This window comes from Panicum virgatum, chromosome 2N, assembly GCF_016808335.1.
Source record: "Panicum virgatum strain AP13 chromosome 2N, P.virgatum_v5, whole genome shotgun sequence".
In the NCBI taxonomy this organism is placed as follows: domain Eukaryota; kingdom Viridiplantae; phylum Streptophyta; class Magnoliopsida; order Poales; family Poaceae; genus Panicum; species Panicum virgatum.
Genome location: NC_053146.1, coordinates 8193519 through 8209428, shown reverse-complemented (window position 1 = coordinate 8209428; position 15910 = coordinate 8193519). Strand labels below are relative to the sequence as shown.

General features: G+C 44.5%; 1 protein-coding gene across 1 annotated transcript; it reads right to left on the bottom strand.

Moving 5' to 3' along the window:
• Positions 1-1651: 1651 nt before the first annotated feature.
• On the bottom strand, positions 1652-2402 carry LOC120658702. The gene has a single exon (XM_039936937.1). It carries the CDS (start codon positions 2256-2258, stop codon positions 1830-1832), a length of 429 nt encoding a protein of 142 aa, XP_039792871.1. The 5' UTR covers positions 2259-2402; the 3' UTR covers positions 1652-1829.
• Between the last annotated feature and the right edge of the window lie 13508 nt (positions 2403-15910).

Genomic DNA, 15910 nt, shown 5'->3' with positions numbered 1-15910 from the left:
GGGAAGAGGAGGCCCCCTCCTTGGTGGAGAAGCTCTGTAGTGGATTTCGGCCGGGTGACCGAGAGAGACGGTGGCGGTGCACGAGACTTAGTGTCTTATGGGCACTTGCCTTTGCTTGCCGGCATCGCCTTGGTGGCGTAGTGCAAGACGTGATCGGAAGAGCCTCGGTGTCCCGTGGACGTAGGCGTTTGTGCCGAACCACGTTACATGACCGTGTCTACTCGGGAGTTTGCATCTTGCACTTATCTCTTTACTTACCATATTATGTTTCCGCATTTACTTTATCTTGCGTACCTTTACTTTCCTAGATAGTTTGTTTAGGATTGGCTATAGGTTGCAAGTATTTTGGGGAAAGTAGAGAATAGTAAAGATAAACCTTAGTCATAACTAGCATGTATAGGACGTGTTAGGTTTATCTTATGCAAGTAGTTTGAGCACTAGGTTAAAAAGCGATTAGCGACCCTATTCACCCCCTCCCCCTCTAGGGTCGGACACCCCGGTGATCCTTACAGCTGGTTGAAATGGTGGCAAGCTTCTGGCATCCTTTGTGACAAGAGGGTGCCACAAAAACTAAAAGACAAATTCTATAGGACAGCAATTCGTCCGGCGATGTTATACGGTGCTGAATGTTGGCCTACAAAAAAGCGACATGTCCAGCAATTGAGTGTAGCAGAGATGCGGATGTTGCGGTGGTTTTGCGGGCACAAAAGGAGGGATAGAGTCCGGAACGAAGTTATTCGGGATAGGGTCGGGGTGGCACCAATTGAGGAGAAACTTACCCAGCATCGGCTGAGATGGTTTGGACATGTCCAACGAAGGCCTCCTGAGACGCCGGTGCGTAATGGGGTTCTTGAGCGGGTCGATAATGTAAAGAGGGGTAGAGGTAGACCTAAACTGACGTGGGATGAGTCGGTTAAGAGAGACCTTAAGGATTGGAATATTTCTAAAGAGATTGCTTTGGATAGGAGCGCTTGGAGACTAGCTATCAATGTGCCTGAACCTTGAACTTATTTCTTTCGGGTTTCATCTCTAGCCTACCCCAACTTGCTTGGGAAAAAAGCTATGTTGTTGTTGTTGTATGGATTATAGTAGGATGCATATGCAATCATATTATATTCAATTTCCTCCTATGTATCCAAATTATGCTTCACCACAAAAACCGATTGTTGCTAGCAATGATCTGGTCAAAAGAGACTTTAATTGCAGCAAAGAAGACGTGAGACAAGATTCAAAATATTTACAACCGAGGTGGTGTCCCTCAGGCTTGTCTCGTACCCAAAAGCGAAGATTGCAACGTTTACGCAAACAAGAAACGATGGGGCAAGAAGTGGAAGTCAAGCCAACAAAGCCAATAGCCATGAAGGCGTTCTAGGTGGCCTGCCGATCCTAGAACAACCCTACGTGCGCCTGCCCTGACGGGGTCCCTCCCGGGCGAGCGTTCGTAGGACTTCGCCGTTCTTCGCCGGCGAACCGGTCTGACCGGTCATTCTGACCGGTCTGACCGCCTTGAGCATCGGCGCCGCATCTGTGCCGTCGCTTGCTGCACGATTGTGCGCATTCGTGTGTGTTGGCCCTAATTTTGCGCCAACACTCATAAGGGTTAAACTGATAAAATGCGACTCCCACATAGGCCAGATTTGAGAGACATCTGTAATAAGAGACAACAGCATTCATACGAGCTAAATTCATGTTACAAGAAACTTCAAGATACAACTCACACGGGCAACTGTAGGTACATACTTATACATGCATCTCAGCATCTATGCAACACAAAAGAAAGAAAGATATAGATATAGCATCATTTCTGGTTGATCCAACTGACTCGATGTTTACTCCCCAAGCGCAAAGGCAGTGGCGTCAAAGCTATCGGAGAGGCCAGTGCCCGTCTTGAAGGTGACCTTCTCCGGCGAGGCCTCGGCAACATAGACCTCAACAACGCTGAGCCACAGCATCAGCTCCTTGGTTTTGACGCCGGTGATCTTCCGCAGCTTCCCCTTCTCAGCGAATGCTGTCACCTCAGCTGCGTAGGACACAGTCTGCTTGATCTTCTTGAAGGTGTGCTCCACCTTCTTCTTCCCCTGCACCAGCCACATGAACCCCGTGGCACGGTTGTACCCAAACTCCAGGATGTCCTCCATCGGCAGGAGGCCCTTGGGGAGGCCGAGCTCTTCCAGCAGCTTGATGGACTTCTTCCTGCAGATGGCGTCTCCGGTGACAACCTCTGCGCCGGAGCGGTGGCTCTCGATTTGGGACGCCATTGGAGCTTTGCTACCAAGTGGTTCTAACCTGGGAATCAGGCTGTCTGGTACTCTGGAGTGTGCCAAATTGCTAATGGGCTGAGTTTGTTGTGATGAAACTTGAGGAAATGGAGGCACGTTTATATAGAGGTCTCATGGCCTGTTCAGGTGTTACTTAATTTTGAAATTGACAGGAATCTGTCACTAGAATTCAGAGGCAAACGAATGGACTCCTGAGTCCTGACCCTCTTTGGCAATAGCACTGGCGCGCAGGTGCACAGCTTGCCGTATCTGACTTGTTGTGACCAGTAGTCCAGCATGCATACTCTGACGCACAAAGTCACTGACCAAGTCAAGAGTTGCCCAACCAGCTAGTGGCACAAGTCTTATCGCGTCATGGTAGTACCAGAACAGTTAGCACAGAACGACCGATTCAACAAAATCTAAACCTGGGCAGCCAGAGATGACTGACTGATACCTTGGGTCCTCTGAATCTGAAACCAAGTAAAAATCTGCCGCCATATCCATGCTGTACCAAATTTTATAGAAAAACTATAATGTCATCTACAATACTAGATATAATAACCTATCAAATGGATTCAATAAAACTAATTTGGTGTTGTAAATGTTGATCCCCAACTTTGGATCTGATTGGTTTCCTGCATACCGCCCTGCCTAGCCCGTGGGATGCAACATTGGTATGATTGATTAGCTGAACTAGCTTCTAAGCCTGGCTCGTGCGGTGTAAAAGGTCTCTTCCAGCGAGGCTCGCCAGATGCAGCAAATTCGAGCATTTCTCCACGGCCAGGTTCGCACGGTGCGCATGGGTGTGCACAGTGAGACCAAGAGTAAATTGAATGGTGCTGAGCAAGCAACCAAACAGAATCACTGATGAACCTAGCTGGATGCAAACAAGAACCAAACAAAAGGCTGCCGCATGCAAGTTTGGCTCCACTGGTTCAGAAACCAATTATGCGCATGGATCATCTTTTTTAGCGCGCGTCAGATAGTGGAGATGATTGGGAGATTAGCTTATAATTAGATTTTTTACGTTTTTCATATCAAAATCATGTTTTCTAATATGGTATTTGCCGGATAGAATAATGTTAGACTGCCGGGAAACAATTCGGTTGCCGATAGGGGAAGTGACTGACGAGGAAGCGAAGCGACCAGTTGACTTGTGGGCCGCCGAGGGCCAAAGCTGGGCTTCGATGAATAAAAAACGAAGCCCAACTATGAAAACGCACAGGCCCAGTGACGGCCCACCCTCCCGCCTGAAACATCCGACGGGCGTGCCTCGTGCGGACGGGGCCGCAGCCACCGCGGGCGTTCTTGCTCCGCCGTCGCCGCAGACGAGGACAGCGTCGCCGACGCCCCAGCTCAGCACGACTTGCCGTCTCCATGGGTTCAACCGCCGGCCGTAGTGCGCCTCCCCGACCGGCCGACACAGTCATCTTGCCGGACTTCGCTGCCGCTGGGCGCTGGCCGCTGGCCGGTTAGTTAGTACCCCTGTTTGGTATTTCTGAATTCGGGTCTGGATCCGCACACTCATACGGGTCACATCTTTGGCTGTGCATGCAACTGAGCGCTACGTACTATCAACATCCATTGATGGTAAAATTAAGCTAGGTGGATCTCTTCCCTAATAGGCCCAACGGTTTATTGAGCTCTTGATCCGCATTACTAAAAAAAATCATTACCTTTAAAAAAGCCCTCAGAGCTTTGTCATATAAACTCTCCCCCTCTTAGCTTGTGCTACCTCCTGTTTGCAGTCATGTACTGCCCTCTGTAACGGCTCCATGCAAAACATCCATCACCGGTTAATCCGACATCTATGGAAATCAATTTCAAGTGGGTACTCATCGTCCCCACCAGTGTTTTCGTCAAAAAAAAGCCCTCAGAGGCGCTTTAAATTGTCTCGGTTAATGCCTACGATTAATGGAGCGGGGACAGAACCACGGCAGAGGCAGATCCACAGGAGAGACTAACGGACTTCGTTCTTTTAAGTAGTAGTAGTAGATGATGCCGGTCTAATCTCGATCTTGATCAAGTAGATTGGTGATATTGCTATAATTACCCATGACAACAAGATCGATAACCGGTAAATCTACTAAAAACAGCAAGGAGGCCTTACTAATCTCTAATAGATTTGATAACAGGTGATTTGTTCTGAATTAAGCAGTGATGTCATAATGATACTGTTTTACTTCATCTATATACAAATCAATAACTAACTTATATCAAATCTCGTAGTAGGGACCAAAAGATGATACAACCGAACAAGAAATAATACAAGTCGTGGCGGTACTCACAAACAAACCGGAGGTTGTACACAACCCTTAGAAGTAGGAATAATGTAGCTTCTTGATGAGTAAGCACTCGTCGAGAAACTAAATTACTTCTACTTTTAAGTGTTAATGTTGAGCTGAAAAAAGGTAATTGTATTGATTGATTGAGAGATATATTTACAGTGACCCGTGAACTCGTATATATACACATACACGGATTAGCGGCCCTTGCCGCACTACTAAAAAAAAATCATTAACAAGGCCTTTTGAAAACCCCTTTGAGGCGGACATAGAAAATAACCACCCCAGTTAATGCCTACCATTAACAGAGGCAGACATCTTTTATTAACAGAGGCGATTAAAGAAACCACCTCTCAAAATCGATTAACAGAAACGGTCAACGTTAATGTGACCGCCTCTATTAAACCCGGTGAGTGTAGTTGTCCACTGATCAACTGAAAAACCAAGTCTCTGGACAACTGCACCGATGTTAACTCAAACCTATCGTCGGTTTAACCAGTGAGTACATCTTCTGAAATCCTTGGAAAAACCATCTCACTGGTCAATTGCACCGACGTCTTGATTCAAACAGCGTCGGTTTAACCGGTGTATAGAACCTTGAAACACCCTGGAAAAACCAACTCTGGACTAATGCACCGACGTTAAATTCAAACACGTCGGTTTAACCGGTGTATTGACTTGTTCAAACTCTGCTGACTTCGTTTAACCGATGTATAGAAAAATGAAAGCGTCGGTTAAACCGGTGTATAGATTTTTTCCTGATTTTGCCTTTTCTGATTTGAGTATTGAATGAAATCCAAATATTCTTGAGATATAAGTTGAAAACCACTTATTTGAACTTCTAGAAACCTGAGTGACCATGGTGTGCATCCATTTTTGATTGACCATGTCCATGCTCAAGTTACTTGGCCTTAACCCCTCTTAATAGTGCGATCACTACAAAACTATAAAACATATACTAACCTAAGTGTCCTTCTCAACCTTACGACACTTAGGACTAGAAAGATCCTTAGTCTTGTTATAATCTTGAGTTGAATACCGAGATCGCCTTTTTGAATAATGAAATTGAGGGGCCTCTTTTGACATATGACCAAATGAGCGATAATGATCTATTAAGCTGCACAAACTCATTAGTCACAATAATAGTTGTCATTAATCACCGAAACATACCTTGAGGGCCTAGATGCTTACACAGAGGTAAGCAGATGTATCGGATTACACATGGTTACTGATCAAGCTAGACAACGGAGTGCTAACAGCTTAAAGGCAACCCACAATGGACTTGACACGAATGAACAAGCTAACAAATGGAGGAGAGAAACTATCCCTTAAACAAAACAGGGGTACGACACTAAAGGCCAACAAGCAAAAGACCAGCAACAATCTCACAAATGCTAAAAATGTTGACTTGTACATTCAGAACAAATCAAATTAAATATGCTGCAGACTATGAAGATGAATTCAACGGAAGTATGCTGTCATGCTGTATACATATAAAACAAGAAGCAAGGTTCTTCTGATAAAATGACATCAAGGGTTGACCTGAAAACATACACAAAAATGCAAGGCTGAAAACGCCCAGATCCCAGGGCTGCTATCCGAACTAGAACCAACAAGCTACCAGTTCATCACATACCATGAAAATATATGCATCTATGGCTCTATACTATGTTTTTTTTCTGTCAAAACCTCTATTGTTCAGAAGATATGTATTGGTTACATGGTAGACAGAGTGTACTTGGTAGCAAGAAATTTTTAATAAGTATCGGCTTTGTAAACCCTCGGCTATAGGTGAGTTCAATAATGTTGTTATCCTTTCATGACCATGCTCCAACTTGTGATAGTCTGATGGACCAGGGGTGTCAATTGGTGACCCTTAGGGGCCCCTCCAACCCTCTTTAATTCAAAATTTTATATTAATTCTTGATGAGTAAGCACTCGTCGAGAAACTAAATTACTTCTACTTTTAAGTGTTAATGTTAAGCTGAAAAAAGGTAATTGTATTGATTGATTGAGAGATATATTTACAGTGACCCGTGAACTCGTATATATACACATACACGGATTAGCGGCCCTTGCCGCACTACTAAAAAAAAATCATTAACAAGGCCTTTTGAAAACCCCTTTGAGGCGGACATAGAAAATAACCACCCCAGTTAATGTCTACCATTAACAGAGGCAGACATCTTTTATTAACAGAGGCGAATAAGAAACCACCTCTCAAAATCGATTAACAGAGGCGGTCAATGTTAATGTGACCGCCTCTATTAATACTCCTTTTTTCAGACGCGATTATTTGTAATGAGCCCGCCCCAGTTAAAAAGCCCAGCCCGCTCAAGGTTGACTCAGCCCGATAGAGGGCTCCAAGTATATATCTGCACAGTTAGGTTTTATTTTTCCCTCTCACCTCTCTCTCTCTATTCTCACTCTCCTCCCCCTCCCCCTCTTCCAACTGGGGCGGCGGCCGAGCTTCCCATCTTGCACCACCCCCTCCATCTCCTCTCCGCCCCTCCCTCTCCTCCGCTGTGCCGGCGATGGCATCCGTCGGCGCGCGGAAGGCGGCGCGCGGGCGTGGAGCGGCCGCGCGTGGGATCCGGTCGCCGCGCGTGAGATCCGGCCGTGGAGCGGCCATGGAGCGGTGGCGGGCGAAGGACGCGGATCGGCGTCGGCATCGGCAGCCGCGGACACAGGCGGGCAACGGTGGTGGCGCGGAAGCGGGTGGGTGGCGCGGACACGGGTGGGTGGCGCGGGCGTGGCGGCGGCGGCAGCCGCAGCGCCCGATAGGCTCGGCGGGCTGGTTTTTTTGTTTTTTCTACTCTATTAACAGAGACGGGCAGAAAAACCGTCTCTGAAAATGCGTCATTAACGGTGATGTTTGCTCAGAGGCGGTTGGCTCTGCCCGCCTCTGAAAATCAATTTCAACCGCATCTGAAAAAATTTATTTAGTAGTGCCGTGTACAGTAGGAGTCTATCCTAAACCTACTAAACTTAGTAGCCTTGTACTAGCTGCTTTATTTGTTCCTTGATCTCATGGTCCTCGTAGAAGCTAGCATGTAGAGAAAAACTTGGAAACATTACCACCGAAGCCTGCAAATATTTGTCCTATTTCATCCATGAGTCTACTAAAGTTTATTTGCGATTCCCGCAGCAGCGCATGAAGTATGCTTCTAGATATCCTATGGAAAAATTAATGTTTGCAAATGTGTACGTACGTGGAAAAAGAGAGGAAAATACTATCTTTGATGTGTACATGTGTACCTTTAGGTCTGCATAGGGTGGACTGCTGACTCGTGGACTTGCTCGTCCTCCAGCGTCCACAGATTTGCAATGTGTGGAAATTGAAGGCTATTTTGGATACGTATAAGCATATCTAGATTCTAGACAAACATAGCACAATCATCAGCATGTTGTATGTGCGTATGTATATAATTTGCGATGACCTTTACAAATTTTCAAAGGAAAATACAATATTTTCTAATGTTCGGTCAGCAAGGGCATATGCGCTGCTTGTGCCGCGGCCGGCCTACTACACGTCTTCAAGACGAAGTTAATTATTTTCATAAAAAAGATGAAGTTAATTATACCTGCTCAACAAGCAATATATATTGGATGACCAATGTGCTGTCCTTGTCAACTTGGATTTTTTTTTCAGAACATCTAGATGCATGAACTATCCACTACTACAAAAACGTTGATTTGTCCCGGTTGGGAAACCGCTGTTGTCCCGGTTTCCCAACCGGGAACGCCTGTCCGGGACAAAAGGGGGTGCCCTTTTGTCCCGGGTGTGGCAACCGGGACAAAAGAGGACCTTTTGTCCCGGTTGGTAACACCAACCGGGACAAAAGGTGCAGCCAGCGCCCACGTGGCTGGCGCACCCTTTTGTCCCGGTTGGTGTTACCAACCGGGACAAAAGGTCTCTTTTTTTTTCATGTTTTTCTTTTCTCAATTCTTTTTCTATTTCAATTATACTTTTGCATTTCAATTAAACTTATGTATTGGAATTCAGTGTGTATGATCTCCACTAATATATACATATATATATAGTTACTTATATAATATTTGTCCTAGATAGTTTTCATATATAAATTAATTCACTTATATATATATATATATACACATATCTATACATGTGAATTCCTTTACATATGAAAATGTCTAGGACCAATATTATATAAATATATATATACACATATATATTATTGGAGTGCTTATATATATAATACATACATACTCCATCATATTTGCATAGGTATATTCGTTCTTAATTACATAGTAGAATTCGCCTTTTGGAAATTTAATACATACATACATACTCATAAATAGAAATTTAATACATAGACACACATATATATTTACATAGTTATATTCGTTCTTAATTACATATATACGCGTATATTGTCATATTTACTGTGATTGTCAATATTAGATATTCCATCATAGTAGAATTCGCCTTTTGGATCGAGGACTTGCTCAACAATAAATCCGGAGAATTGTTCTTGAATCGCTATAACCTTTTCCTCCGGTATGAGTTTATCGCGCATCTCCCCGACCTATGGAAAAAGGGGATAATTAATTTCGACTAATTAAAATACGAGTTCAAATATTAACAAGTTTTTTTACTTACTTCCTCCTCCCAATCTGTCCAGCCCTTTGGAGGACCTACCAGACCATGGATGTTCTCGCATACATAGTATGCGCACAATACAGTGCCTGGTTTCTGCCTCATACACTTTAAGAGAGAAGAAATTATCAGGTATTTACATGAATATATAATAAAACTAATGAATCGTCCAACGAATCATCCAAGCGCGTACCGGAAAATCTGTCTTGATCTTCAATTCCTTGTCAAATTTGCCTGGATGATTTTTAGCGAATTCTTTCCAAACCCTGTGCATGATTAGAACAATTATAGTCAAGTAACAAAGTGATTCAAATTATCGGTCATGGACGGAGTAGTGGTAGAATTACTTTTTCATCATGTTAAGAAGATTTTCGTATTGTTCTGGAGGTCTCCTCAATGAGTCCATAACCACGAGTAGGCTCTTCTCGGGAATTATGACAATTAGGATAAAGTGTTCACTGCAAGATTATACGGAGGTAGTTCTTGGTAGTTAAGGTTTAAACAATTCGATTATAGAATAGAAAGAGTTAGACGGAAGGAATCACTCACGCAAAGTTGTAAGGAAACAATATCATTTGCTTGTTGTGATGAACGCTTATGTACTTGAACAAGTTTTGGAATATGTCATCGGGATTGTCCCGTAGAAGCCTCCAATTACAAGTAATTGGGTCGATGAAGCCGAGGTGAGAGTATCCCTTTCTTCTGCAAGTATGTATCTCCATTCTACATGATACCGAATAAATCAAGAGATCAGTATGTTGAGATCATGCAAAACAATACGTAAGGAGAGTAAAATACTTACAGAACCCACAAGCCGACCATAGAGATGTCGAGGGCCTCCTGATGGAATAGTTGGTAAATTTCTTCCCAGTTTATCCATATAATGGCCTCCCCCCGTAAGAAATCGTCATCTTTAATCTTTGCGCCCTGCATGAAGATGCAATCGGCCATCGCACGCATGTAGTGCTGGTGCAGCTTATACATTTGCGTTGGAAGCACAGACACTACTTCGGGGGGTACAAGAGTTTTGCCGATCTCAAACGTCCATTTGACGACCACATCGGCCTTTGGAATATCTTCTCCCCCTGCAATCTGAGCGGCCGTCAGGTTTGATTCTTTCAGAAATGTAACAAAGTCTTGTTCTTGCGTCGTCTGTCCCACTACGAGAGGCTCTATTGATTGTTTCTTTTGGGCTCCGAGCTGTGGAACGTCGGACGACGACGACTTTGATTGTCTCTTCTTTTTCTCAGTAGTTTTGATAATTGTGCGTTCGTAGTCTGAAGGGGGGTCTCTCGGAATGAATTTTCTCTTATTTGCTTCGCACATTCCCTTAAAAAATTTCAAATCTATCGGATTTATCACTTTCTCGGGCTCCGGCTCCGGCTTCGGCTTGAAGTGCTCTTTAACTCTTTCTTGAGTTATCCGATCACATTCTTCAAGGCTCATGTCCCAGGGTTTAATAGGAGGCTCCTTGGTTTTCTTCTTCTTTTCCTTCTTCTTTGGAGGCTCCCTAGCCGGTGCAGCTACCTTCTTTGCCGGCGGCCGTTTCTGCTTCTTTGCCGGCGGCGGAGGGGGTGACCATGGAGGCGACGGTGACGCTTGAGTGTTCATCGGCGCATGAGATGATGGTGATGGAGAATGTGCCGGTGAACCTTGCCGAGACAGTGCTGCCCTTGGGGAGTTTTGCGGAGATGCCGGTCTTGGAGAGGCATGCTGAGATGCCGGTCTTGGTGTTTGATCATCCGACTTTAGGACAATGTAGCGCTTATCCCATAGGATGTAGCCAGGAATGGCTTCTGCTAGTGTCCTCTCCCCATCGCCTCCAGGAATATCAAGCTCGAGCGTCTCCCAACCCTGGCACACCTGCTCCATGCCAACTCTTGTGTATCTAGGCGGAATTTGCTGCCCGTGGTACACGTCGCCTGGTTCGGTTGGCATGGCGGTACCGTACGCAACAGTGAACATTAAGTTCTTAACGGCAGTCTGCAGGTCACAAGGTGTCCGGTGGGTGATCTCATCCACTGGAAATCGCTGCGGGGCCGACGCTTCAACTGCGGCCTGGATCCCCGTGGGCTCGGCAGCGGCGACGTCTGTGGAAGCGCAGCTGCTTTTCCGCTGAGACAGGTGATCGGCTGCGACACTAGGCTCTGGAGGCAACGTTTGCGCTTGCTGTTGCTGGCTCATTGCTACGGCCACTTGGCGTTGAACCTCTTCCTCCAGTCTTTGATCGTGTGACATGAGCCGTTCCTCTAGCCTTCGCAGGTGCTCCCGCTCATCATTCTTTCTTCTTTGCCGGCTTCTATATGAATCAATGTAATCCCTGAACCCATACTTCCACGGAACCATGCCTTTGCCTCTTGTGCGGCCCGGATGCTCTGGATTCCCAAGGGCGTAAGTCAGCTCGTCCCTCTCTCTATCCGGCTGGAATGTTCCCTCGGCCGCTGCTTGTATGGCCTCCTGTAGTCTCTGGGCTGCTCGCTGGATGTTTGGCCCATAGATGCAGTCACCAGTCAATGGGTCCAAGCTTCCCCCGTGACCATAAAACCAGGTCCTTGACCTTTCAGGCCAGTTCATGGTCGCAGGTCGGATGCCTCTGTCAAGCAGATCCTGCTCCATCTTCTCCCATTTGGGTACTGCAAGCTTGTAGCCTCCTTGGCCTAGAGTGTGATGGTACACTTTCTTCGAGGCGTTGTCTTTGGCCTTCTGCACCTTCTGAAGCCCAAGCTCTGAAGACTTGTATTCCACAAATGCATCCCAGTGACCCCTGAGCTTTTCGAGCTCGCCGGTAAATACGGGTGTGGTCCCGGTCTTGATATATTTCTTTGTCAAAATTTTCTTGAATGATCGCAGTTGTTCGGCCATCTTACTCAGGGTCCAGCGCTTGCATATCTCTTCGGATTCAGCTGGAACCGTGAAGTTTTTCTTAAGCTCCCGCCAGCACCATTCTTTTTCTCTTTCGGGTACCGCATCCCGTTCCTCGCTTGGATTGGAAGCTTTCCAGAGCCTAAAGCTGATCGGGATGTGGTCCCTGACAATACATCCGGATTGTCTTATGAATTTTTTGGCGGCAGCTTCTGGAGCGATCGGTTCGCCATCTGGACCAACTTCCGTTATAATGAACCGCCCTTCCAGTTTTTTTGTTGGGCCTCGCTTCGTCTTTTTCTGCTGCGACGATGATCCAGACGGCTATAAAAAAACATTCATAGTATTCATATAGATTCAGATGAAAATATGATTGTCACTACAAATAAGTATAGTTTTGATATGTACATTAGCACTTTGTTCAGCAGCAGCGTCATCCTGAATAGATGGTGCCTCAATTCCATCACTGGACATATTCAAATATATGTCGGTATTGCTGCCATCATCAGCTTGTTCAGCGACATCTCCTTGACCTTCGCCAATCATATTCAACAGGAACTGTTCGTCTTCCGCGTCTGTGTGTCGCGGGTCCATCGTAACTAAAATATGAATACAAATAAAACCCTTAAAAATTATCTAAATAATCCACTCCAGAAATTTGCGGCTAGGGATAGGCGGAGGGCCGAGGGCCGAAGGCGAAGGGCTCAAAGCCGAGGGCCGGAGGCGCACTGGGGCGAACGCGGAGCCGGGGGGGACGTGGGCTCAGGGCGAGCTATGAGCAGAGACGGAGAGAATGATTCTTTTGCATTTGGGGCTTCCTTGCTAGGCTTTATTGAATTGGGTCCATAAGTTGTATATGATACTCTCTCCATGTCAAAATAAGTATAGTTTTTTGCATCCAAATTTTGTCCCACAAAGAATGTAGTTTTAGCTTGTAATGAGATTCATCTAATTAAAGCAATACTAATTATACCAAGAAGTATTAGATATGCTAAAATAATTATCCCTCAACTGAATTTGATCAACTATTTGCTCCTTCACGACATGCTGCGTAGTGGAAATAAACTTTTTCAGTCACATCATGCCAAATTTTCTTAATACTAGGAAGGACCTTTGTACACAAAAGCATCGGTTTGAAGCCACAATGGTTCATTGTCAACAATGGGATCCCGTAACATCCTGCACTACCCTCTTCTGGTTTTCGGACATTGACCCTGAACTTCGCTGAACCTCTGCAGCTAACAGCATGCCAGCCAGACCCAGACTACATAAAAGCACCTTTGTCTAGTTAACCAAGAAGGTTGCAAATAACTATCAAAAAAAGAAGGTCGTTGCAAATACAGATTCATGTACAATATTTGACGTGATCCATCAAAAGATGAGCATACTATTCATGCACATAGAAAAGAAGAGTAGTGTTTTACTTTTTCTGCTTTCAAAACTGTGCCTTTCATAAAAAAATTCATGAGCGGGATATGTACAAATATGGACTAATAAGAATTAATAACTCATGATGGGGTTTACTTACAATTCACAGGTATATGATGCTACCTATTTCCGGTAGTTCTGTTTCTAACAATACCTAATGCCTTGCTAACATTTACTACATTCGACAATTGCCAGAATTCTGGTAAAAATTATCTACATAGTTATTGTTCCACAATGCTAGATCAGTGATCCATCTATTAGTAGTACCTTAATTTCTTCTGGTAGCATGTTACTGCTCAACCTTTAAATAAATTACTTCAAAGCTCAAGACGCTGAAAACAATAATTAGCTCCTGATCATATATAGTCATTCATCAATCGATTCTAACACTATCAGATCCTCCATGTCCAATGCGGTGCGCAATACCAATAATACGATGAAAGACGAATTTTTTTTACAACAGCTTGCTAGTATACCAATGCGCGCGCGGAGTGGAGGCCGGGGGCGGCGAAGACGAGGGCGGCGGACGTCAACGGCGGCGGCGCTCGCAGGGACGATGGCGCTCGGTGACGTGGGCTCGCGCGGCGGGGCTCTGGGCGGCGACGTCGACGGCGGCGGTGCTCGGGGAGCTCGAGCGGTGGGGGGAGCAGGGGAACGGACGGCGGGAGGGAGGAAGGGCGAAGGAGGGAGGAAGCTAGGAAATATATGGGGGGGGGGGGCTTTTGTCCCGGGTGAAGCCACCACCCGGGACAAAAGGCTTCACCCGGGACAAAAGGCCCCCCCTTTTGTCCCGGGTGAAACCACCACCCGGGACAAAAGGACCTTTTGTCCCGGGTGGTGGATTCACCCGGAACAAAAGGGGTTTTTGGGCGGGCCGGGAAAATTCCCAGTCCGGGGCCCACCTTTAGTCCCGGGTGGATCTACCACCCGGGACAAAAGGGGCCCGTTTTCCCTCGTTCCCGCCTAATGTTATGTTTGTTTTTGTTTATTTTAACTTCTCTTTTAAAATTGGCTTTCATTTGTTAATTCAGTTAATAAAATTATGATTCCAAAAATTATGGAACAAAATTTCTTATCTCTATATAAACTTGATACACGCAACAAAAATAATTAATTTTCATTCAAGTGATTGGGTCAATGAAATATCTAACTTTTTTGAAATCATATTTGTTATTTTGACCATGCAAAAATATATTAGGTGAATTTTTTTTTCAAACTGTTGCTTTTCGATAGAAAGTGGATTCTATCACGATATTAACGTTTAAAAAGTGAATTTTAGATAAAATTAAGCAATTTCATGATATTTATAATGAGTAGTGTGTGAGTTTGAGAGATAGTGTGTGTTAGTGAGATTGTGTGTGTTAGTGAGAGAGTATAGTGTGTTAATGTGAATGTAATTTCATGAAATAAATAAAATTAGTTGAGTAATCCATTATTGAATGAAAATTATAATTGAGTCTAGTAATTAAGTGAAAAATATATAAAATAATATAAATAACACATAAAATATAATTGTACAGTACATATATAATAAAAGTATTCGAATTGCGATTATGTTTTTATACAATAATATAAAATGATTCAAGTACATGAAGGATTAGCGGTAACAGACTTTCTCTTCACAAATGTCCCTTGATTATGATCACGGCGCAAGTATGGAGCATCATCATTGGCTAGCAGGATGCATGGATTAGCATTTACTTCGAAAGGTGGAATGGCAACAAAATTATTATATTCTTCTGAAAAGTCTGTCTTGTCCTCCACTCCAACGATGTTTCTCTTTCCTGATAGAACTATGTGTCGCTTAGGCTCATCCTTTTGCTTGTTGATCCCCTTCTTTGGCTTGCTGGACATGTCCTTAATGTAGAAAACCTGAGCGACATCCTGGGCTAGGACAAATGGCTCGTCTCTATACCCAAGATTGTTGAGATCAACTATTGTCATCCCATACTCATCTTTTGTTACCCCTTCTCCAGATAGCTTAACCCATTGGCAACGAAATAGAGGCACCTTGAAATTGGGACCGTAATCCAGCTCCCATATCTCTTCAATGTAGCCGTAATATGTGTCTTTTTTTCCATTATTGTCCGTGGCATCCATACGAACACCGCTGTTTTGGTTGGTACTCTTTTTATCTTGGGCTATCGTATAAAATGTGTTTCCATTTATCTCGTACCCTTGGTATGTTAAGATATTCCAAGATGGTCCCCTAGCCAATAAGAACAGTTGTTCACTTATATCCATGTTATGCATTAGATGCTTCCGCAACCAGCTACAGAAAGTGTTCATGTGCTCACATGTAATCCATGCCTCAGACTTTTCCGGGAAATTGGAGAGCAGAATTTTCTTGTGTTCCTCGATATATGGGTCAACCAAGGATGATTGTTGAAGAACCGTATAATGCGCTTTCTTGAATGAGAAATCATCTGTGCAGACATAAGATTTCTTTCCTA

What these genes read in the sequence shown, in the direction of transcription:
- LOC120658702 (XM_039936937.1), bottom strand. Translation starts at nt 2,258, where the DNA reads ATGGCGTCCCAAATCGAGAGCCACCGCTCCGGCGCAGAGGTTGTCACC.